Below are 25,178 nucleotides of genomic sequence, written 5' to 3' on the forward strand. Positions count from 1 at the left end.
ATGTGTGCTGTCCAATACAGTAGTCACTAGCTACGTGTGGATATTTACATTTTAACTGATATAAAACTAAAAGTTCATTCTTCAGGCACACTAACTACATTTCAAGTGCTTAATAGCTGCATATGGCCCCTGGCTAATACTGAAGATATAGAATATTTAAGTAATTACAGAAAGGTCTATTGTGTAATACTGATCTAAATGTTTTGGTTTCTTTCAGTTTTATGAAATGTTTTATAAGACAAAATTGAGAAATGAAATGAACACTAATACTACTAGCTAACCATAACAGTGGTCTCATCATTGTATGCATTGATTTCTAATCTTCATCTTTGAGAATATATTAATAGTTAGACTTGATGAGAATATTTTCATTTAATATATCAACTACTGTACTAACTAGTATGCATTCTCTGCTCTAACCCTTGAAAATATCCTAAAAGATTGGTCTCAGACAAGTCAAATACTTAGTTTTGGATGAAGCTGATTGCATGCTGGATATGGGTTTTGGACCAGAGATGAAAAAGTTAATTTCCTGCCCAGGAATGCCGTCAAAGGAACAGCGTCAGACCCTTATGTTCAGTGCGACTTTTCCAGAAGAAATTCAGAGGTAAATTTTTTCTTCTTAGAAGTGGCTGCTGTGTACTAAAATGCTTTTACAGCAGGAGAAACAATGTGAATATCTTATTCTTGAGAGATGATAACATGGATAGTTTAAAAGTAAAAGTATTTCTAAAAAGTTTACTATATTTTTCATTGTTTCTTACCTTAATTCCTGGCTTTGCATTAGCATCACACTTTATTAGAGTGTATGTGGTTGTGTGAGTGAGAAAATGAGAGCACGTAGCACCTCGCCAGGATTTAGTAAGTGCTTACTAAATGAAATTATTTTTATGGTGGTGCCCCCTCTTCGACCCCAAATTATAGAGTTTGGGGGAATTGAACTTGTGTTAGAAAATGTATGTACTAATTGTTGACAGATACCTGAGTATCATATATACACTGTGTGGTCTGTGAGTTCTGAGGTTCGCATGACGTATTCCTGCTAGAATGGTGACTCTTCTTTCTGCCTGCTAATCCCTTAGCAAGAGGGAACCTGAAGTACCCACACAGCAGGTCTAGCTTATACAGTTCAGTAAAACTCCTGTTTTCTCTGGTGGAACTGTTCTCCCTTTGGGAACCAAGACCTCCAATACTTATAGTTGGTGCAGTGAGCACAATTTCCCATGTGGGTCACTGGGAGTGATGGTAAATGGGCCACTCTAGCTTGTATCCCTTGGTTCCCAGACCCACATACTCCATAAAGATCTTTGGTTCCTACCGAATGATTGCTTTACTATCTGCTTTTAAATGTTATAAATTGCCTATTATTCCATCTGAAGTCCATTTTTCGCATTCTGCATATTCCCTGAACCATTGTGGCATCCATATCCTTGGCTTGCATTTCTACCTGTATGCACTCCCAAACTTATACCTGTAATTTTTGATTGAAGTACAGTTGATTTACAATATTATATTAGTTTCAAGTGTACAACTTAGTAATTTAATATTTTATAAAATATATTCCATACAAAGTTATAAAATGTGAAGTATGTTCCTTATGCTGTACATTCTGTCTTTGTAACTTATTTTATACCGCATAGTTTGTAACTCAGTCCGTTTCACCTCTTTTACTACTCTCCTGGCCCCCTCCCTTTGGGTGACCATTGGTTTATTCTCAATATCTGAGTCTGTTTGTTTTGTTATGTTTGTCACTTCGTTTTATTTTTTAGATTCCACTTACAAGTGAAACCACACAGTATTTGCTTTTTTCTGACATATTTTACTAAGTATAATTAACCTCCGGATTCATCCATGTTGTTGAAGATGGCAAAATTTTCATTATTTTCTATGGCTGAGTAATATTCCATTGTGTGTGTGTGTACCACATCTTCTTTATCCATTCATCTGTTGATGGACACTTAGGTTGTTTTCATATCTTGTCTATTGTAAATAATGCTGCTATGAACATTGGGAAACATGTATCTTTTCATTTTAGTGATTTCATTTTCTTCAGATATCTACTCAGTAGTGGAATTGCTTCCTAAGGTAGTTTTATTTTGAATTTTTTGAAAAATGCCCATTCTGTTTTCTATAGTGGCTGTATCAGTTTACGCTCCCACCATCAGTGCATGTGGATTCTCTTTTCTCCACATCTTGCCAACCCTCGTTATTTCTTGTCTTTTTGATAATAGCCATTCTGACAGGTGTGCGGTGATATCTCATTGTAGTTTTGATTTGCATTTCCCTGATGATTAGTGTTACTGAGCATTTTTTCATGTGCCTATTGGCCATCTGTACATCTTATTTGGGAAAATGTCTATTCAGGACCTCTGCCCATTTAAAAAAAAATGGGTTGTTCGTCTTACGCTATGAAAGAAATCATGAAGAAACCCAAAGACAGTGTACTGATTGGGAGAAGATATTTGTAAACAATATGTTCAATGAGGGGTTAATATTCAAAATACATGAAGAACTTGTATAAGTTAATATTTAAAAAAAAAAAACAGCCTGTTTATTACCTGTATGCTTAATCTCTCTCCTCGGCTTCAGACTTTTAGATTTAACTCTTCAGGATTATTTTTCCTCTTCGATGAATTACCAGTAACTCATGTTCGTCAGGTACAAAATTGAACCTCTTCTTCAACGCCCTGTTTTTATCTTTCCAGTTTTCCTTGTTGGCTTCGAGGTCTTTCGAAACCAAAGTCATTTGAAGCATGTTGATTCCTCCCTCATATTCCTTTAACTCTGCTCTTCAAAAGTATTCAACTTGGCAGTTATCTCTAAAATATTGCAAATTTGTTAGTTTCTTCTCTGTTTACCACCTTATTTTAGGTCCTTTTCAATTCCCCTCTGCTCATTGATAGTAGCTTTCTAATACGTCTGTAGTTTGACTTTTGGGCTGTTAAAATTGCAAAACTAAGTCTGATTTTATAGCCATTTATTTAAAATAAATTCTCCCATGTCTTTCCATTTCCACAGACTAACCAACTTTTAAATACTTCTATATGTGACAATTTTTGCCTCATTTGCCACTTTATTCCTTGGAATGATGTTTTTCTGGTTTATTTAGAGTATTTTCTATTGGCTACGCAAGCCAAATTCTGTTCCTCTTCATTATTTATCCTTATTTCTTCTTTCCTTCTGCATAGAATGCTTTTCCTTAGTCATCCCTATTTCATGTTCTTGCTTGCTGCTTCCTTAGATCAAGCTTTAAACTTGAAGACTCTGTGGAGATTCCTTAAAAAACTGGAAATAGAACTGCCATATGACCCAGCAATCCCACTTCTGGGCATACACACTGAGGAAACCAGATCTGAAAGAGACACGTGCACCCCAATGTTCATCGCAGCACTGTTTATAATAGCCAGGACATGGAAGCAACCTAGATGCCCATCAGCAGATGAATGGGTAAGGAAGCTGTGGTACATATACACCATGGAATATTACTCAGCCATTAAAAAGAATTCATTTGAACCAGTCCTAATGAGATGGATGAAGCTGGAGCCCATTATACAGAGTGAAGTAAGCCAGAAAGATAAAGAACATTACAGCATACTAACACATATATATGGAATTTAGAAAGGTGATAACGATAACCCTATATGCAAAACAGAAAAAGAGACACAGAAATACAGAACAGACTTTTGAACTTTGTGGGAGAATGTGAGGGTGGGATATTTCAAAAGAACAGCATGTATACTATCTATGGTGAAACAGATCACCAGCCCAGGTGGGATGCATGAGACAAGTGCTCCAGCCTGGTGCACTGGGAAGACCCAGAGGAATCGGGTGGAGAGGGAGGTGGGGGGGGGATCGGGATTGGGAATACATGTAAATCCATGGCTGATTCATATCAATGTATGACAAAACCCACTGGAAAAAAAATAATAAAAAAAAAAAAAAGAAAAACGAATGTTATGTTTTCTGAACCAGCTCTTCCTAAAATGCCATTTCTTAAGGAATTGAGTGAATCACTCTTTTAAAAGATTATATGAATAAATTTGAAATGCTTCACTTTGTTTGGAAAAAAAAAAAACAACTTTAAAAAAGGTTTATTTTTTTAAATTATTTTTAATGGTTCTTTTTATTTTTTTAGTTTTTTTCCATTTATTTTTATTCGTTGGAGGCTAATTACTTTACAATATTGTAGTGGTTTTTGCCTTACATTGACATGAATCAGTAGACATTAATTCATGACATGAATTAATAGACATCATTTCATCCATTTCCTGCCCGTCTTGTAAAGGAACCCTCTGTCTTTTGAAAGAAGCTATTTAAAACACTTTGCAGTTTTCTTGTAATATAGTAAGGTCCAATCAATGTTAACTATTGTAGCACTAACTTACTGTAGTAAAGCATTGAATAATTAAAACATGTAAATATTAAACTTAATAAAATATTTTTAAATTATAGTCATTGCTTTTATATAGCTATATTTATGCTGTTTGATATGAGCAACACAGGCAGAGACCATCATATTCATCTTTATACACACAGTACCTTATACCACATATACCTCACATGAGGCACTCAGTATATATTTTAATGAGTGTAAAGGATGATTGATAATTAAGAATTTCAGATAATGTCAAGGTTTGCGCCTGGATGAAAGGGTTCTTGACTCTAGAAGTAGTGTATGAACAAGAAGTTTTTCTTTTATGGTAAGAGAGCAGATGAAAAAGAAGCAGCAGTGATTTATTAAGATTCTAGATCTGCAGAGTTTGAGCTATTTTCTTGATATGCTAGGAGATGACTAGAAAGTAAGAAATCGCTATGTAGGAGAGAGGAGGACTGCTCCATGACCTCCTCTTTTTCCTCCCAAACTTGCTCTGTAATTGGCAATTCCACTTCTCCCCACCCCATGTTTCTGTGATCTAAAGCAGGGCTTCTTCATGATATATTATCCGTGAGTCATGTGTGTGTCAGGATGCTGATACCCTCAAACTTTGGGGAGAGCATCTGCAGCTTGGTGTGGCCTAGCCCCTGGTCTGTTCACCTGGTCTCGTTTTTTTCACCAGTTATGCTCTACAGGTATTATCATCTTCTGTGTCATGATGTGAAAAGCATTGACTTACGATCTGGTTTGCTCAGAATATTATAGTTCATTTGGAGTATACGAATTTAACAGCTCATATTTTCAGGGAACAGCTCTTTTAAATAACATATATGAAGGTGATGAATGAAGAACAGAATTTTTGCTGTAGGTTTGCATTTTAATCTTTAATTAAAAAATTCCTCTTGTTGTAGTCTGATAGTTTAGCATATTTTTATTATTGTTGTGTACACATTTTGTATAGTTTCATGTGGTCGGGGCTTCCAGTTGAAATTACTTACCCATCATTTGACACAGACTTTTTCATTTGTAATAAATGTTTTGAAAAATGCTAACATTTTACAATGATATTTGAACGTAATATTTGGATGATGTAATATCTACCATCTCTTATTATGACTGTTATAATCTGGCTTATAAAAGTTATAATCTGGCTTATAAATGTTGAAGTAACACTTGCAGAAATTCAGTGAATATTATTAGTATTAATAGAACAGAATAAGTTATGGAATACTCTTTTGTCTTTCAAGGTTGGCTGGGAAGTTTTTAAAGTCAAATTATTTGTTTGTTGCCGTTGGACAAGTGGGTGGCGCATGTACAGATGTTCAGCAGACCATTCTTCAAGTTGGCCAGTACTCAAAAAGAGAAAAACTTGTTGAAATTCTACAAAACATAGGTATATCTTCTGTTGATTATCTTTTGTCATGATTTTGATTTTTACAAAAATTACTTTTAGAAATGACTTTAAGATTATTTGGCATGAGTTAAATAAGTTTTCACTGTTTCTTCTTCCTCTAAAGTTCTGTTTATTATGATTTGATTCGTCTATGGGATCACACAGAGTTGGACACGACTGACGTGACTTAGCAGCAGCAGCATAGTCCTTTCTCCTCTATAAATGTTAAAAAAAAAAATAGGAGGAGTTTGAGACTTTTAACAGTGCTTGACCAAAAACTATTCCAGCAGAAATATATATGTTCTTGTTTTAGAAAATAGAAAGCTTTACATCAAGCTCTATTTACTCCACTAAAAGTACTATCTTTGCTGTATTTCTAATTCCCAGTTTTTGCTCTCTAAGGCTTCCTGTATTCACATAGTCAAAGACTTTTGGAGCTAGAAGGGACTTTAAAGGTCTAATTCTATTCCTTACAATGTTAATGAGAAACTCTATCCCTCCCTTCAAAAAAGTCAGTTTTTATGGAAAGTTGTATTTCTTTGATTGAGATAGCTTTGGTTTGTGCCTAGAAATAAAATTTTATAATATGGCCATTTTAATATTTTTTGTTGCCTCACAGGCTAAATGTATTATATGGATCCTTTCTCCTCATCCTCCATTTTAATTGTCTGTTTCAGTTTGAAGTCAGTGTTAGGAATGGGGAATAAAAAGGCAAGAAGCTGTCTAATTTCCAACAATAAGAAAAAGTTGATTTGGAAATGCTTTTATTATTTTTTTTCTTTTTTTTTTTATTAGTTGGAGGCTAATTACTTCACAACATTTCAGTGGGTTTTGTCATACATTGATATGAATCAGCCATAGATTTACACGTATTCCCCATCCCGATCCCCCCTCCCACCTCCCTCTCCACCCGATTCCTCTGGGTCTTCCCAGTGCTTTTAATAGGAAATGCTTTTTTTTTTTAAATGGAAATGCTTTTAAAAGGCTTCTAGTCTTCAGTTTTTTCTGAGTTTTAATTAAAAAAAAAACTTTTTGCCCATTATACAGAGTGAAGTAAGCCAGAAAGATAAAGAACATTACAGCATACTAACACATATATATGGAATTTAGAAAGATGGTAACGATAACCCTATATGCAAAACAGAAAAAGAGACACAGAAATACAGAACAGACTTTTTGAACTCTGTGGGAGAAGGTGAGGGTGGGATGTTTCGAAAGAACAGCATGTATATTATCTATGGTGAAACAGATCACCAGCCCAGGTGGGATGCATGAGACAAGTGCTCGGGCCTGGTGCACTGGGAAGACCCAGAGGAATCGGGTGGAGAGGGAGGTGGGAGGGGGGATCGGGATGGGGAATACGTGTAACTCTATGGCTGATTCATATCAATGTATGACAAAACCCACTGAAATGTTGTGAAGTAATTAGCCTCCAACTAATTAAAAAAAAAACAAACCAAATATTCATATTGAGTTTGAGAAATGTTATTAGTTTTACTTCATGATATGTTTTATAGCATGTACTGTTGCATGCAAAATAATATTTGCTCTGGGCCATATGCTACTCTGATTATTTTACATGTGTTCACTCATTTAATTCACAAAACAACCTCCTGAGGGTGGGGTTTGTCATCCTCATTTTAAGATTGTGGGCACTGAAATACAGAGATGTCAGATAACATGCCCAGTATAAATTGAAGTTCCAAATGCAACAGGAGATAAGTAATACATGGTTTTGGTGAAGTTAGAGCACATTTGTAGTATAATTATCTTAAGACTTTTTTTTTTCATTTATTTTTATTAGTTGGAGGCTAATTACTTTACAGTATTGTAGTGGTTTTTGCCATACATTGACATGAATCAGCCATGGATTTACATGTATTCCCCATCCTGATCCCCCCTCCCACCTCCCTTTCCACCCGATCCCTCTGGGTCTTCGCAGTACACCAGCCCCGAGCACTTTGGTGCACTGGGAAGACAAGTGCTTAAGACTTTTTATATGTGAATTTATGGAATGAAGTTTGAGAATAATTCAGCTGAAGATAGTGTTTCAAAAGTGCTGGTTTCCCTTTGGGAAACCTTTGAGGTCAGCATGTAAGCACTATTGGTATACTTCTATATTACTTTTGAAAGGGTAAATGTTTTATAGTTCATAATTTATTATTCTTGGTTTCTTTTTACTTTGCATAGAAATGTTATGCTGCAGATCATATTTTATATATTTTGTTCATATAAATTTATCTCTCTTTCTAATCATTAACTTAAATCTGGTAGCTTTCCTCTTCTGCTTTTAAAATGTATAGGTTTCATTATTTCATAGTAGTATCAGTTCAGTTCAGTTCAGTCGCTCAGTCGTGTCTGACTCTCTGACCCCATGAACCGCAGCACGCCAGGCCTCCCTGTCCATCACCAACGCCCAGAGTTTACTCAAACTCATGTCCATCGACTCGGTGATGCCGTCCAGGCATCTCATCCTCTGTCATCCCTTCTCCTCCTGCCCCCCATCCCTCCCAGCATCAGGGTCTTTTCAAATGAGTCAGCTCTTCACATCAGGTGGCCAAAGTAATGGAGTTTCAACTTCAACATCAGTCCTACCAATGAACACCCAGGACTGATCTCCTTTAGGATAGACTGTTTGGATCTCCTTGCAGTCCAAGGGACTCTCAAGAGTCTTCTCCAACACCACAGTTCAAAAGCATCAGTTCTTCGGTGCTCAGCTTTCTTCACAGTCCAACTCTCACATCCATACACAACCACTGGAAAAATCATAGCCTTGACTAGACGGACTTTGTTGACAAAGTAATGTCTTTCTCTTTAATAAGCTATCTAGGTTGGTCATAACATTTCTTCCAAAGAGTAAGCGCCTCTTAATTTCATGGCTGCAGTCACCATCTGCAGTGATTTTGGAGCCCAGAAAAATAAAGTCAGCAGCCACTGCTTCCACTGTTTCCCCATCTATTTGCCATGAAGTGATGGGACCAGATGCCATGATCTTAGTCTTCTGGATGTTGAGCTTTAAGCCAATTTTGTACTCTTCTCTTTCATTTTCACCAAGAGGCTCTTTAGTTCTTCTTCATTTTCTGCCATAAGGGTGGTGTCATCTGCATATCTAAGGTTATTGATATTTCTCCTGCCAATCTTGATTCCAGCTTGTGCTTCCTCCTGCCCAGCGTTTCTCATGATGTACTCTGCATATAAGTTAAATAAGCAGGGTGCCAGTATACAGCCTTGCCATACTCCTTTTCCTATTTGGAACCAGTCTGTTGTTCCATGTCCAGTTCTAACTGTTGCTTCCTGACCTGCATACAGATTTCTCAAGAAGCAGGTCAGGTGGTCTGGTATTCCCATCACTTTCAGAATTTTCCTCAGTTTATTGTGAGCCACACAGTCAAAGGCTTTGGCATAGTCAATAAAGCAGAAATAGATGTTTTTCTGAAACTCTTGCTTTTTTGATGATCCAGTGAATGTTGGCAATTTGATCTCTGCTTCCTCTGCCTTTTCTAAAACCAGCTTGAACATCTGGAAGTTCACGGTTCACGTATCGCTGAAGCCTGGCTTGGAGAATTTTGAGCATTACTTTACTAGCATGTGAGATGAGTGCAATTGTGCGGTAGTTTGAGCATTCTTTGGCATTGCCTTTCTTTGGGATTGGAATGAAAACTGACCTTTTCCAGTCCTGTGGCCACTGCTGAGTTTTCCAAATTTGCTGGCATGTTGAGTGCAGCACTTTCACAGAATCATCTTCCAGGATTTGAAATAGCTCAACTGGAATTCCACCAGCTCCACTAGCTTTGTCTGTAGTGAATCTTCCTAAGGCCCACTTGACTTCACATTCCAGGATGTCTGGCTCTAGGTGAGTGATCACACTATCGTGATTATCTGGGTCGTGAAGATCTTTTTTGTACAGTTCTTCTGTGCATTCTTGCCACCTCTTCTTAATATCTTTTGCTTCTGTTAGGTCTAAATTTATAGCTGATCTTAAAAAAGACAAAATCAAAAGTTGTCAGAAGAGAGTTGAACATTTTACTAGTGTAAGATTACTTAGTTCTTAGGCAGTAATTTAATTGAAGTGACAAAGCATTTAAAAATAAGAGTAGAAGATAACGTGGTTATAAAGAACAAAAGCTCTTTCATAAAGGTCTTTTTCTCTTTAAACAACCAAAGACATAATAAAGTCAAAAGAATCTCTGCTATATAGGCTGATTATAAGGAACAGAAAGAAGAAAGAAGAACCTTTCATATTGTAAGTAAAGGCATTAAACAGGAAATCAGGAAATAGTTCCATGCAAATTGATTGAATTTGTTAACATTTTAACATATTTCATCCTTTTTTTTTTTCTTTTTTTGGGGGGCTTTCCTGGTGGCTCAGTGGTAAAGAATCAGCCTGCAGTGTAGGATACGCAGGAGACGGTTTTGATCCCTAGGTCACGTAGATGCCCCCTGGAGGAGGACATGGCAGCCCACTGCAGTATTCTTGCCTGGAGAATCCCATGGACAGAGTTGCCTGGCTGGCTACAGTCCATGGTGTCGGAAAGAGTCGGACACCACTGAAGTGACTTAAGACAAGCACATAGCTTTTTTTTTTTAATAGTCACATATTATAAACTGGTATAAAATTCAGTTTCCAAGTTTTATCTTTCATTGTGCATTTTTCATATTCTGGAACAAACTGACACTTTAGGACAAAATGAATCCTTCTCAGGTTCCCTGAGATGCTCTCAAGGAGTCTGTGAGGTAAAAACAATTTTCATAATTATACTAAAATTATTTTAACATGCAGAATGTTCCAGTAAATATTTAAAAAAACTTTTTTGTTTTAGTTTTCAGGGTTGTAAATGTTAGTTGTTACAACCCACGTAGCTAAAACTCTTTGGGATTGTTGATAATTTTTGAGTTTAAAAGAGTCATAGACCAAAATTTTGAGAGCTGCAACTTTAGGGAAATTTTGCTTTTCCTTTCCTTGAAAAATAAATGCAAAAATGGCTGTTCATGTCAATGTATGACAAAAACCACTACAATATTGTAAAGTAATTAGCCTCCAACTAAAAAAAATAAATGAAAAAAAAATTAAAAAAAAAAACAGTTTATGCTTCTTGGTCAATATTACTCCTTGTATAGTCTCGACCACTTAGGTTAATTATTACTTTTAACCAAAGTTCACTTCTGTTTCATAGAGAAAACTAGAGGCAGGGATGGACAGTTGAGAGATACCATACAGAGACATTGAGGCTGACTACCAGATCTCATGAACTTTCTATCCTACTTTCTACACCACACATATCCTTTTACACTTAAAGTAGCAAAATTCAGTATCTTCCTTATTATGACTCAAAAGATATTTCCTCTCTATAATATATGAAAAATAACAAGCAAATTCTATCCTAAATATTCAGTGATTATCAATTTAATTAACTCAGTATAGTCTACTGTTTTAACTTAACCATAAAGCCAAAGATCCTGGAAATTATCTTCAGATGACAGTATGCAAAACAGTAGATGATGTTGAATAGTCAGTTTAGTTGAACACAGATTTACATTTTCATACAGTTAAACATTATGTAGAATATTAATTTGATTGGCAAATCTTCATACATTAGAAAAACCCAAGTAAAGTAAGATATGTTTGTTTTCTACTTAACACTGATAAATTGGAGCAAGGACATGCATATTTTTAAAACCAAAGTTATTAAGTTAGTCTTGTGTATCAAAAGTTTCACTTATTTATGAGAACTTGGAATCTTAAAATATTTCTGCTTAGTTGCTATAGGAAGAGTTTTTAATTTGATATAGAGTGGGTGCTTAGTTGCTTCAGTCATGTCCCACTCTCTGCGACCCTATGAACCATGGCCTGCCAGGCTCCTCTGTCCATGGGATTCTCCAGGCAAGAATACTGGAGTGGGTTGCCATTTCCTTCTCCAATAGTTAGAGTATTGTGAGTCAATTTCTCTATTTTCTAGGACTTTTAGATTTCTGGAATTTTTAGAATCATAGTTTTTAGAATTATGGATTTCTATAAATTCTCTAATTTATCTGTGTAAACCAGTCAGAATTGAGCTCCTTTAAGAGGCTTTATGTTTGTTAATACTTGTCCATAGAGTATTAACATAAAGATTATGTACAGTGGTAGATAAAAATCTTTCTGAATTATAGATACATAAAGAGCTGATAGCTTCAGTTCTGTCGCTTAAGCCATAGGTCAAGAATGTACACAGAAATACAAAAAATTGCAATTTGCCTACCAGAGCTAGTATTCTTTTTAGATTCTTAATTAACTTTAGTTCATAATGGACCAGCAAAATGAATTCTGTATTATTTTTCATCTCACAGAATAAGTAGTTGTAATTCATTAATCCATCTACAAAGATCACAAAATGGTCTGATCATAAAACTAAATTTTCATTATCTCTGCCACTGAAGGGATATAGCTTATTACCTGAACTAGAAAAAAATCCGAACTTTTTAGAAGAGGAAAAAACAGGGAAAGTGTCAGCAGAGTTAAATTTTTATTACCATTTTGGGATTCACACTGGGGGACCAGGAAAAGATGAGATCAGGGCTTTAAGCTGCATGGTGGTATTATGTACCTGACTGTATCAAATGAATCAGTTGTGGCATTGGGCATCTTGATGGATGATCTCCAAAACTGTTGAAAGATTAATTTTTGATAAAACATAAAATGATGACTCATTAATAAAATGACTATGTCTCAAGGATATAGCTCATTTATTACTGTGAGTATCAGTTATTCTCTTGATTTCCTACCTGGTTGTCTGATATCTGAGATTAAATATCACCTTTAAAACCTTCCTTTCTTGCATTCCTACTATGTCACTTAGGAAGTTCCATTCAGTATCTTGCCTGGAGAATTCCAAGGACAGAAGAGCCTGGTGGGCTATAGTCCATGGGGTCACAAGGAAATAATCGGACACGACTGAGTGACTAAGACTCACTCCAGTTGTTCAGACACAAAAATATGAGGCATCTTTGGTTTCTTTCTCCAGTGTACATATCCGATCTGTTAGCAGAGTCCTCTTGTTTCTGGAGAAAGAAATCAAAGATGCCTCATGTTGGGGATTAAGGGGTTTGAATTGAGATAATGTTGAAACATAGAATATTGTAGAGTTTGTCAGCCCTGGGTTGAATGCAATTGTTATGAATGCCTCTGGCAGTCAAGGTAGAATAAAAGAGTCTATGACCATGGGACGAACAAAGATGTTTATTTATAGAGAGGGAAATGAAGGGCCTGAGCCAAATTTGGAACTGCTAAGAGTTGGCAGGTAGACATCATTTATCTTTCCCTAAGTCTCTACTTATTGGTTGGCCTATGAAGGCAAAGGGCAAGCAGCTGTTTTTCTTTCTTTTTTTTTCTTTAGTCATAAAGTAGAAAAAAGTCCTTGTCTCTCGATCTCTGACATTCATCCACTCAGGAAATATTGGAATTGCTCCTACCTATCAGGCCTGAGTTTAGGTGCTGGGAATATAGTGGTGGATAAGACAGTTTCCTACTCACCCTATGCATTTTTTTCTTTTCCTAATTTTGTAATTTGAATGTTTCATTGTCTTGTAGGTGATGAAAGAACCATGGTCTTTGTTGAAACTAAGAAAAAAGCAGATTTTATTGCCACTTTTCTTTGTCAAGAAAAAATATCAACAACAAGTATTCATGGGTGAGTAGGTTATGATGATTTCCTAGTAAGGAGGGAACTTCCATTTGTCATTTGTTAAGAAATGTTGGTATGTTTAACTAGTAGAAAATCCTGGAATTAGGATTTCAAGATCTAACTATTATTCTTCATCTTTTAAGTTTTTATAAGAACCAAGTGGCAGGGATGGGTGAGTTAGAAGTATCTTAGGTTCCTCATCATGATTGTCAAGCGATCTCACTTAAAAGTCTCTCTGATCCTTAGATCTAGGTGTTTATTCAGCTAAATCTATTCCATGCTTGAGATTTTTTTTCATTGGAGTCCTCAAAAATGTCATATTAACACAATTTCATTGGCACTTTACTAGAAGATCTAAAATATTAATCAGTGAATATGTAGAATTCAGAGATTAGACTTTTAAAAAATCAGTAATTTTTGAGAAACCATTTGATCAGGTAGTTGTTTATTTTTTGTCAAAACTATACAGAGTTTATTAGTGGGTAAGATTTGATGTTTGTCATATTTGAGTCTGTATTTTGGCTGTAGGTATTAGCTGTCACCTTACTTCATCTGCAAATGGGGTTAATCGTCCTAACCTCAAAGTGTTATTGTGAGAATTAAATGATGACTTAAAAGAAATTAGTATAATACTTTGTATGTAAGAAGTAGACATTAATGTTAAATGTTGCTTTTTTTTTACTGTTATTAAAAAAAATCTATCCGTTGAACTTTAATGGTTCTCTTTAATAATTTTCTTAAGGACTGTTCTAATACATGCTTTGTTTTCTTTCAAGTGATCGTGAACAGAGAGAAAGAGAGCAAGCTCTTGGAGATTTCCACCGTGGAAAATGCCCCGTTCTTGTTGCTACTTCAGTAGCTGCACGAGGGCTGGATATTGAAAATGTTCAGCATGTTATTAATTTTGATCTTCCTTCTACCATTGATGAATATGTTTATCGAATTGGGCGTACTGGTCGTTGTGGAAATACTGGCAGAGCTATTTCCTTTTTTGATCTGGAATCAGATAGCCATTTAGCACAGCCTCTAGTGAAAGTGCTATCAGATGTAAGTTTTTAATTTTTAAAACTGAATGGATAGTGTTCTTACCTTGTCATTGAAAGCGGACATTTTATATATATGGATTTTCAGTTCAGTTGCTCAGTCATGTCCGACTCTTTGAGGCTCCATGGACTGCAGTATGCCAGGCTCCCCTGTCTATCACCACCTCCCAGAGCTTACTCAAACTCATGTTCATTGAGTTGGTGATGCCAACTCTGTCGTCCCCTTCTCCTCCTGCCTTCAATCTTTGCCAGCATCAGGGTCTTTTCCAATGAGTCAGTTCTTCACATCAGGTGGCCAGAGTATTGGAGCTTCAGCATCTGTCCTTCCAATGAATATTCAGGACTGATTTCCTGGTTGACTGGTTTGATCTCCTTGCAGTCCAAGAGACTCTCAAGAGTCTTCTTCAACACCACAGTTCAAAAGCATCAATTCTTCGGCACTCAGTTTTCATTAAACTCCAACGCTCATATCCTTACGTGACTACTGAAGAAACCATAGCTTTGACTAGACAGACCCTTGTTGGCAAAGTAATGTCTCTGCTTTTTAATATGCTATCTAGGTTGGTCATAGCTTTTCTTCCAAGGAGCAAGCATCTTTTAATTCCATGGCTGTAGTCACCATCTGCAGTGATTTTGGAGCCCCCAAAAGTAAAGTCTCTCACTGTTTCCATTGCTTCCCCATCTGTTTGGCATGAATTGATGGGACTGGATGCCATGATCTTAGTTTTCTGAATGTTGAGCTTTAAGCCAACTTTTTCACTCTCCTCTTTCACTTTCATCAAGAGGCTCTTTATTTCTTCTTTGCTTCCTGCTGTAAGGGTGGTGTCATCTGCATATCTGAGGTTATTGATATTTCTCTGGGCAATCTTGATTCTACCTTGTGCTTCATCCAGCCCAGTGTTTCTCATGATGTACTCTGCAGATAAGTCAAATAAGCAGGGTGATGATACACAGCCTTGACGTACTCCTTTTCCTATTTGGAACCAGTCTGTTGTTCCATGTCCAGTTCTAACTGTTGCTTCTTGACCTGCATACAGATTTCTCAGGAGGCAGGTCAGGTGGTCTGGTATTCCCATCTCTTTCAGAATTTTCCACAGTTTGTTGTGATCCATACAGTCAAAGGCTTTGGTGTAGTCAGTAAAGCAGAAGAAGATGTTTTTCTAGAACTCTCTTGCTTTTTTGAAGGAAAAGTAAACATGTGAATCTTTTGAGACTTTATGCATGTTGTTTATGAAGTTAATTTTTTTTTTTTAAGGCTCAACAGGATGTTCCTGCCTGGTTAGAAGAAATTGCCTTTAGTACATATGGTCCTGGCTTCAGTGGTAGGACAAGAGGAAATGTGTTTGCACCAGTTGATACTAGAAAGGTTAGTTGAGGGGGAAAATTTAGAAATTGGCTTTTTGTTATTTACTCTTTGTAAATGTTGCGCTTAATATTGTGAAGTAACTATAACAGTAACTCAAGCCATTATTTTCAAGCTTGGAAGATTAATGTTTCTCTAAAAATTTTATGTACATATATAGTTTTGGTCTTAAAGGGGAGGGATTTAATTTAATTATGCTCAAACACTTTCCTTTCCCATTTTAAATTCTAATTTAGGATCTTCTGAGATTTTCGTAGTAATTCTTTATTTTTTGAATTCTGACCACATTATTAGGTAAGATGAGATAGTAGCAGTGTGGTTACATATCTTTTCTATTGTGTCAGTCTAGGCAACATAATTTTTATACAGAAACAATGGGCATACTAGTCATTAAGTATTTATGCTTATTCATTAAAGTGAAGAGCTTTGTTTTTCCATTTGCCAAAACTATTGGCTTACATTTTTTTCTTGAAATAGTCTGCAATTTAAACTTCCTAGGTTGATATGGACCTTTTGTCAAATAGATTGGATTCAGTGAGAATGAAATTTTTTGTTTGGGGAAGAAATGGTAGACAGCTTGAGTCCTTGCTATCAGTCTAGGTAGTGTAACTTTAATGCTACATAAAATTAAATGTTTGTTTGTTTCTTTTTTAAGAATTACCTCCGCAGGAGCTCTTTGAACACAGCAGGGTTTTCTTCATCACAAGCTCCTAATCCAGTAGATGATGAGTCATGGGATTAAGACGAAAATAACCAGCAAGTCTGTGGTACAGTTGTGATGCAGAGAAGAAAGTAGTTTTGATTTTTGATTTTTTAAAACAGAAGTATGAAACCTTGCATCTCCTATCCTTCTGTTCGTACTCCCACCCTTAAAAAAAAAAACCCTTACTGACTAGTTATGTGAAATGCTAAAAGTTACAACGATGCAATTACTAATACAAATGGTGTTAAGCAGAAAGATTAAAACATTCTAAATGCCTTGCCTGTTTCTATTGTATTCTTCAAGGGTTTTAGACATACTTCATGTCTAAATGCCATGTCTTAGTATAGTGTTTATTGATCCTAGAGCAAACAGGATTATAGGATACACTTTTGGTTAAAAATTAGTGGGTTCTATTTTTGCTTAAAAGGAGCCTTTAAACAATAGTGTGTCACTGAAATGTAATGACATGATTTTCATGATAGAAACAGTGAAAGACAAGCTTTTAAAAGCAATTTTGATTTTAGATCATCAGATGTGTGATGAACATGGTTGAATGTTTGCAACGTGAACTCTGCACTCAATGATACAACTGTTTGTATTTATAATATACAGACTTCTCCTTAAAAATAAAGGATGATGCTGTTGTCTAGAAACATCCCACCCTCGCCTTCTCCCTGATCCATGTCAATGTATGACAAAAACCACTACAATATTGTAAAGTAATTAGCCTCCAACTAATAAAAAGAAATGAAAAAAAAAATAAGGGATGAAACTCTTTCCCCCCTAAGTTTTCCAACAGCACTTTTAATTTTTCCTGTTACAGATTATAGTTCTCAACTCTTGTATTTTGAAATTTTGAGTCTTGTGAAGCCAATGAAGTGAAAAGTCTTATATAAATTGAATATGTATAATACACATTAGTACACAGATGCAGTAATGAAAATCATTCTTTCAGCTCAACCTATATCAACAGAAACAGTGTTGTTCACTCTTGCCATAATTAATTTTTTGATATTTTAATATTGAGGGTGAAAACTTTTTTTCACTTCCCCCATTACGTATCTTAAATTTACTGTGTCTACGTGTACCCCAATGTTCATCGCAGCACTGTTTACAATAGCCAGGACATGGAAGCAACCTAGATGTCCATCGGCAGACGAGTGGATAAGAAAGCTGTGGTACATATACACAATCGAATATTACTCAGCTATTAAAAGGAATGCATTTGAATCAATTCTAATGAGGTGGATGAAACTGGAGCCTATTCTACAGAGTTAAGTGAGTCAGAAAGAAAAACACCAATATAGTATATTAACGCATATATATGGAATTTAGAAAGATGGTAACGATGACCCTATATGCGAAAAGAGACACAGATGTAAAGAACAGACTTTTGGACTCTGTGGGAGAAGGCAAGGGTGGGATGATTTGAGAGAATGGCATTGAAACATGTATATTATCATATGTGAAATAGATCGCCAGTCCAGGTTTGATGCATGAGACAGGGTGCTCAGGGCTGGTGCACTGGGATGACCCTGAGGGATGGGATGGGGAGGGAGGTGGGAGGGGGGTTCAGGATGGGGAACACATGTACATGCATGGCTGATTCATGTGAATGTATGGCAAAAACCACCACAATGTTGTAAAGTAATTAGTCTCCAATTAAAATAAATTAAAGAGTAATAATTTTAAAAAAGAGGGAAGAAGGGCAAACAAAAACTTAGTGTGTCTAGATTGTAAGAAATTCTTACTAAATTATTAAATAAATGAACCAAAATATTAACATAAAGCAAGTGAGACATAAACACAGGGGGACAAAAATAATCCGTTTCAAGTGTATGTTATTATTCACTTAAAATATCCAAAGGGTGGGATGTTTCAAAAGAACAGCATGTATACTATCTATGGTGAAAAAGATCGCCAGCCCAGGTGGGATGCATGAGACAAGTGCTCGGGCCTGGTGCACTGGGAAGACCCAGAGGAATCGGGTGGAGAGGGAGGTGGGAGGGGGGATCGGGATGGGGAATATGTGTAAATCTATGGCTGATTCATATCAATGTATGACAAAACCCACTGAAATGTTGTGAAGTAATTAGCCTCCAACTAATAAAAAAATTAAAAAAAAAAAACTAGAGTAACAAGCATTGTTATATATAAATCTAGTTTTTCCCCATATTAAAAAAGGTAGCAACTTTATTCTTAAGTATATATACATTTCAAAATAGTTTTCAGAGAGAAATAAATGTATATTGGAGGAAAAAAAAAATATCCAAAGCAGCATTTCCTGAACATGTATGTCTGGTTATAAGAATTTTGGCTAGTAAAGGAGGCATTGCAATTTAAAAGAGGAATGGAACATTCAACAGATTCATCTGGGATAACCAGATGCCTACCCCCATGCCATATTAAAAATCAACCCTGTGTGACATGTAAAAATTACAACTACAAAAAAAATACAGTTAAATATTAAACCTTTGACTTGGGAATGAGAGTTGACATTAAGCTCACAGGACAGAAATCATGAAGGAAACAATGAATAGATTTGATCGCAGCAAAATTACTTGCTTATATAAAAAGGGTAAACAGAAAAGGAAAAATATCACTATGACTATAGTGGATTATCAGCGTATAGTTATTTATATATGTGGGTCTGTAGGAATACCGTTAGACAAATACACAAAGAACAGACAACTCAAAATGAGAAGTTTAGTTAAAAAGAATAAGCGACAGAAATTCCCTGGGAATCCAGTGGTTAGGATTCCGTGCTTTCACTGCCAAGGACCTGGGTTTGATCCCTGATTGGGGGAACTAAGTTCCTACAAGCGAAAAAATAAACAGGATACATTTAACTTAATACTGTGAATCTCACTTCTGGGAACGGCTAAATGAAAGTGTTTGCACTGTTAGTTGTTTTGTCTGTATGTCTTAATTGTCCCTTCCAGTTTTGTTTACAAAGAGAATTTATAGGTCATTTCTTTGTTTATTTCCTCAAATAGCTTCTTGGTCATAGCCTGATTGCCTTAAAACTATTTTGAGTCATGCTTGGTTTATCAAATTTACCATCAGAGCATTACTGAAACAAATGTAAAGAGAAAGTCACACACAATCCTACCATCATAACAAACCAACTGTAAATGTCCAAGTGTTCATTTACTTTCCTTATTTCTGAGTATAGATTTGAAAAATTTCTTTAAAAAATATCAAAGTAACAGATACACATACGACTAGAAAATAAAATTCTGTAGAAGGATTATAACAGAGCAATATCCTGCTGCCTCTCCCTTTCTAAATTGCTATTCCATATCCCACAGTTTACTGACTGTGCATGGTAAAGACCACTCACCTCATGGTCCCTTCTTTGGTAACTTTTTTCCAATTTTATTGAGATGCAGTTAATATATACCACTGTGTAAGTTAGGGCATATAGCATATGGTTTTGCTTACACTGTATTGTGAAATGATTACTGCAATGAGATTAGTTAGCATCCATCATCTTATAGTAGATAAAAAGAGAAAAGAAGAAAAAAAGTGATAACTTTAATATAGTTGGAAGTATACTTTGTGAGATGATAAAGACACCCTGCTTCTGTTTTTACACTGCAACATCTGTAAACTATACATTTACATTTCCAAAGTTAACATCTGCATTCTGTGACAAAGCTCTCTTGTTTTATCTACAAGTTGGTTCTAAAACTGAAAATCAATAGGGTTTACATTATATAATTTGTTCTCTGCATGGGCCAGTTAACATGGTCTGATTATCTTTCCTTTACTATTTATCCAATTTTGTCACCTCTGTGTTTCTAGGGACAGTTACTATAAATATTTCACAGACCAATTTGCTTTAATTTTGGATAAACTCTTAGAGCAGTTTGCTTACCCTATAGTTCCATTGTCTTTCTCTTTTTGGGAGAAGAAATACGTGCTTTTCATCGTAATATTTTCTGTGCTCAGAGTTGGTGTCTGGATGTTAATGTTCTTAAATTTTATAATGAGTGGACCTTTCAATTCTAGAGTATTTGGTGTGCTTTGCAGATCATACTTTTCTGACTCTGGGAGTGTGTTGTATTTCTTTGACAATTTTTCCTAGATTTTCTTTGTTCTTTGTGGAACTCCTGTTGATATTAATCAGATGCTGCTGCCGTTGCTGCTAAGTCACATCAGTCATGTCCGACTCTGTGCGACCCCACAGACGGCAGCCCACCAGGCTCCCGTCCCTGGGATTCTCCAGGCAAGAATACTGGAGCATGTTGCCATTTCCCGCTCCAGTGCATGAAAGTGAAAAGTGAAAGTGAAGTCGCTCAGTCGTGTCAGACTCTTCGGGACCCCAAGGACTGTAGCCTACCAGGCTCCTCCGTCCATGGGATTTTCCAGGCAAGAATACTGGAGTGGGTTGCCATTGCCTTCTCCAATCAGATGCTAGAACTACAAAATTAATCTCTAAGTCTTCTGTCTTTCATGTTTTTTCATCTTTTTGCTTATGTTCTGGTAGAATACTATCTTTAAATCTTTTTTACATACATTTTTTAGCAATTATATTTTATTTCCAATAGCTATCTTATTTTCTTTTGTTTTTCCAAGTGTTGCTTAATAGTGAATTTTCTACTTCACTGATGCTTGTTTAATCCCTGGAATTTAACCTGAGAAATCTTTTTTTTAACATTATGTATTTGTTTTCCTGCTGCTTGATATCAGAAATCTTTAGCCTTTATCAACTTTAAGTTGTTATGGTATATAGAATGCTGGCTTTAGGCAAATTCAGTAATCTGTTCGTTTTTGTGCCTTTCCTGCCAACTGCTAGAGTCTAGTGACCTCTCCTCTATCTGTTTATTGAGGCCTCTTCTCAAGTGAGTGCCTAGTCACTTTTGTCAGTAGTGTCCAACTCTCTGCATCGCCATGGACTGTGTAGCCTGTCAGGCTCCTCTGTCCAGGTAATTTTCTGGGCAAGAGTACTGGAGTGGGTTGCCATTTCCTACTCCGGGGATCTTCCCGACTGGAATTGAATCTGTGTCTCTCCAGTCTCCTGCATTGAGAGGTGGATTGTTAACCACTAGCGCCACCTGAAAAGGCATAGGTTAAGATGTGGTCCTGTTTTATAGAGGTATTAATATTTATATAGAAACATTTCACATCTTGTGTTAAAATCGGCCCTAACTATTTTATATTTCTTGATGCTATTTTATTTCTGTTCAGTCACTAAGTCATGTCTGACTCTGTGACCCCATGGACTGCAGCATGCCAGCCTTTTTTGTCCTTCACCAACTCCTGGAGTCTGCTTAAACTCATGTCCCTGAGTCCTTGATGTTATCATCTATTTCTATAAATTGTTAATTTTCAGTTGTTCAGTCTATAAAAATAAATTGTTACACATTGAAAAAAAAAAGATGTGAATAATAAAGCTTAGATTGTCTTCCCTTGAATTCTTTGCATTTTAAAACTGCAGAGTCAAAGGTTCTGGCCCAAAGTAAAGAAGTTCAAAATGTAGAATGTCAGGCATCAGCTGTACAAAGGAAGGTTTGGAAATAATGGTGATGTTAGTAGAGAGGAAAGATGAAGAGTGGTCCTGATTTCATACTGGGTACATGACCCGTCCAGCCCATCTGTCCGTTAGGGTCTTAGGTAGAGTAGTGATTGTTTTCTGATTTAAGTTTTCAGCACTGATAACATAGGGCAGCAGCATTGGACAGAAGTTCACCCCTTCTTTACACTTTAACCTCCTTTACACCCCTGGCTTTACATTTTGTGCTGTTCCTGTAATCTCTTTATTGGTCCCCTAACTGGGGAGAAGAGAGCTTTTCATTTTGTTTTGTGTGTTCATTATAGATTTTAAACTATGTTTAAAATGGCCATGTTAAAATTTTCAGCCACACGCCAGTGTGCATGATGCTGTAGTTGGCACTTAACGTTCAGTGTCGGCTTTAGATTTCCCTGCCAGTGTCCACGCAGAACCGGGAACCTAGTACCTCCTTAGGAAAAGCCCAGAATGGACCTGTATTATGTCCCACGATGCTAGTGGTGAGGAAAAGTGCTCTTTTACTATCCGACCAGCAGAGAGCTCAGCCTCGGGGTCAGACAGATGTGAGCGATCAGACAGTTGTGTGTGGCTGTGGTCACTTTGAAGCAGCTGGCGCTGGGAAGCAGCTTTGCCTGCATGCCGGCTTGGTCACCGAGGCAGCTCTGAGCTGGTGGTCCTGCCCTTTCCTGAAGCAGGGCAGTGCTTTGCTCTGCCCACTGCCGGGAATGACAGCTACTGAGGGCTTGGGGCGGCGGGAAACTGCCCCCTGGGGCGGAGCCGGAGGTTGGCTTCCTGGGATCCCAGGGACAGGGATAAGCAGATAGGAGGGCGTCCCTGCCGCTGAGAACTTGGCGCTGATTGCATCCAAGTGAGTGTGGGGCACGCCTGCGTGGTGGGCTGGCGCTGCTGTACTCTTGGGGTTCTCCCTTTAGAATCGCGGCTCCTAATCACTTTAGATCACGTTGGTTTTTCGACTCAAGTTTTACTTGAATTTTCAGGGGTTTTATCTGTGCTGTGCCTAGTCATGTGCTTAGATTTATCTACCTATGTAATTCCATCCATAGACACAGCAAAAAGGTCAAGGAACCAAAGATTAAGTGAGTCCTGCTTTAGAGACAGTTGGTGGTTCCCTGAGGACTTTCTTGTAAGGAGAGAGGGCTGGGGGGAGGGGCAATAAGGTGAATGTGCTGGAACACTAAGGATGCTTGAAATTGAAATGAGCAAATGATTTGTCCTAGAGTTTGGGGTCTGGCAATTTAGGTTAATCCTTTAAGTGCTTCATTAATTGTTTTGCTATAATTTAGGAGATTGCCAAATCATAGTAGGGCATTGAAATCTACTTCTCTGTGGGGGATTTTGCATGTAAGAATTCCTTGGAAAAGGTTTTTTTTTTTTCTTTTTTTTCCTTTATCAGTGTTTTCTGGATTTGGAATCGTGTTTTTGTAGAATTCGTTTTCAGCATTCAGGAACAAAGCCTGATTTTTTATTTCCTGTGTATATGAATTTACTGTCCCAAAGTCTTGGCTGTCTCTATCTAACCTGATTTTCTCCTTAGTTTTGGCAGAGGTTCACCATGTGAGGGATGTATTCTCAACAGGTACAAAAACGGTTTAAAATACTCCTAAACTTTTATGTATAGGAAGAGACACTCCTGTATATCAAGGTGGGTATGACGCTTCGTATTAGAGAACTAGTTGGAGTAGCCTTAACACTGGCCTTATTCGATGACTTGCGTGGTACCTAGCACTATCAATGATCTGGTTTATCCTTCAGTCTGCTTTTACATAAAAGAAAGACAACAACTGGAGTTTTCTTCATCCAGTGTGCATCCAGTGAAGATGCTACACAGTCAGTGCAGGCAGTTACAATAAAATACTTTTAAAAGAGGCAGCCCTGTGTAAGAATGCAGAGTATCATAAACGTATGCTAGTGCCCTTATATTTTAATGTTCATTTTATTCTAATACAAAAAATCCCCTACATACAAAGAAATTCTATTCCAGGAGCACATTCATAACTCTGGTTTGCTTGTAAATCCAACAGAGTTAGCTGGGGTACCCAAGCAGAACAATCGGCTACACAGGGCTGTACTGTATTGGTTTATAATACTTACCACAAAAACAATACATTAAATGCAAAACAGAAAAAGAGACACAGAAATACAGAACAGACTTTTGAACTTTGTGGGGGAATGTGAGGGTGGGATATTTCAAAAGAACAGCATGTATACTATCTATGGTGAAACAGATCACCAGCCCAGGTGGGATGCATGAGACAAGTGCTCCGGCCTGGTGCACTGGGAAGACCCAGAGGAATCGGGTGGAGAGGGAGGTGGGAGGGGGGATCGGGATTGGGAATACATGTAAATCCATGGCTGATTCATATCAATGAAAAAAATAAAAATAAATAAATAAAAATTAAAAAAATGTTTTGGAAATATAAAAAAATTAAAACACTTTTAGTCTTACAGTACCTTGAAGAGTATAGTAGTACAGTACAGAAATAGCATACAGGAGCTGGCATCGAGTGAACAGGCAAAAAGAGTTACTGACTGGAGGAGGGAAAGGAGATGGGAAATGATAGACCTGAAGGATCGCCAGCAGTAGGAAACAGAGGGCAAGCTGCCGTTTCACTCATGCCTGATGTTGATGGAATTCATATTTGCATCCTTCAAAGTTAGCAATTTGAAGGTTTGTGTTAGGGAACATACTGTATTGAATTAGCTGATATATCAGTGATCAATAAATAGGTTCTTTCCTGAGAAACAGGTAGGGATCACATTTGTAACTATATTGTTTGAGTTGCTTACAAATATCACAGGGATATGAGTGACACTTGTTAATTGGTCATATATCATCTCACTGCATCTTCATCTATTAATTGTTTCATCAGTCTTAGGATGTTCTACCACTTGAGATTTTTCATGATAATCTACAGGTGCTAATCAACTAATGTATTTGTGCTAGTTAAATGGCAGGTTCTGACAGTTTTATCTTACCATGTTTGTCCCTCAAGTGGATTATCTTACTCCGTTACCAGTTATATGGGATGATGGAAAGTTTGATTTCAATAATGTACTTCAGTTCTATAGACAGAATTGTTATTGCTGTAGTGCCACAAATTAAA

The 25,178-nt window shown here is 36.8% G+C and overlaps 1 protein-coding gene across 7 annotated transcripts in view; it reads left to right on the top strand.

The window, feature by feature from the left end:
- LOC122435863 (probable ATP-dependent RNA helicase DDX4) overlaps window positions 1–16,814 on the top strand; it is a 57,337-nt gene extending 40,523 nt beyond the window's left edge. For all 7 annotated transcript variants that reach the window (XM_043459951.1, XM_043459953.1, XM_043459956.1 and 4 more), the window contains 6 exons: window positions 441–607; window positions 5,623–5,768; window positions 13,336–13,435; window positions 14,206–14,476; window positions 15,728–15,838; window positions 16,491–16,814. In XM_043459951.1, the coding sequence (XP_043315886.1) occupies window positions 441–607; window positions 5,623–5,768; window positions 13,336–13,435; window positions 14,206–14,476; window positions 15,728–15,838; window positions 16,491–16,577 (882 nt within the window). In that variant the 3' untranslated portion in view covers window positions 16,578–16,814. The remainder of the gene's footprint in view (window positions 1–440; window positions 608–5,622; window positions 5,769–13,335; window positions 13,436–14,205; window positions 14,477–15,727; window positions 15,839–16,490) is intronic.
- The last annotated feature ends 8,364 nt before the right edge of the window (window positions 16,815–25,178 follow it).

This window comes from Cervus canadensis, chromosome X (genome assembly GCF_019320065.1).
Source record: "Cervus canadensis isolate Bull #8, Minnesota chromosome X, ASM1932006v1, whole genome shotgun sequence".
In the NCBI taxonomy this organism is placed as follows: domain Eukaryota; kingdom Metazoa; phylum Chordata; class Mammalia; order Artiodactyla; family Cervidae; genus Cervus; species Cervus canadensis.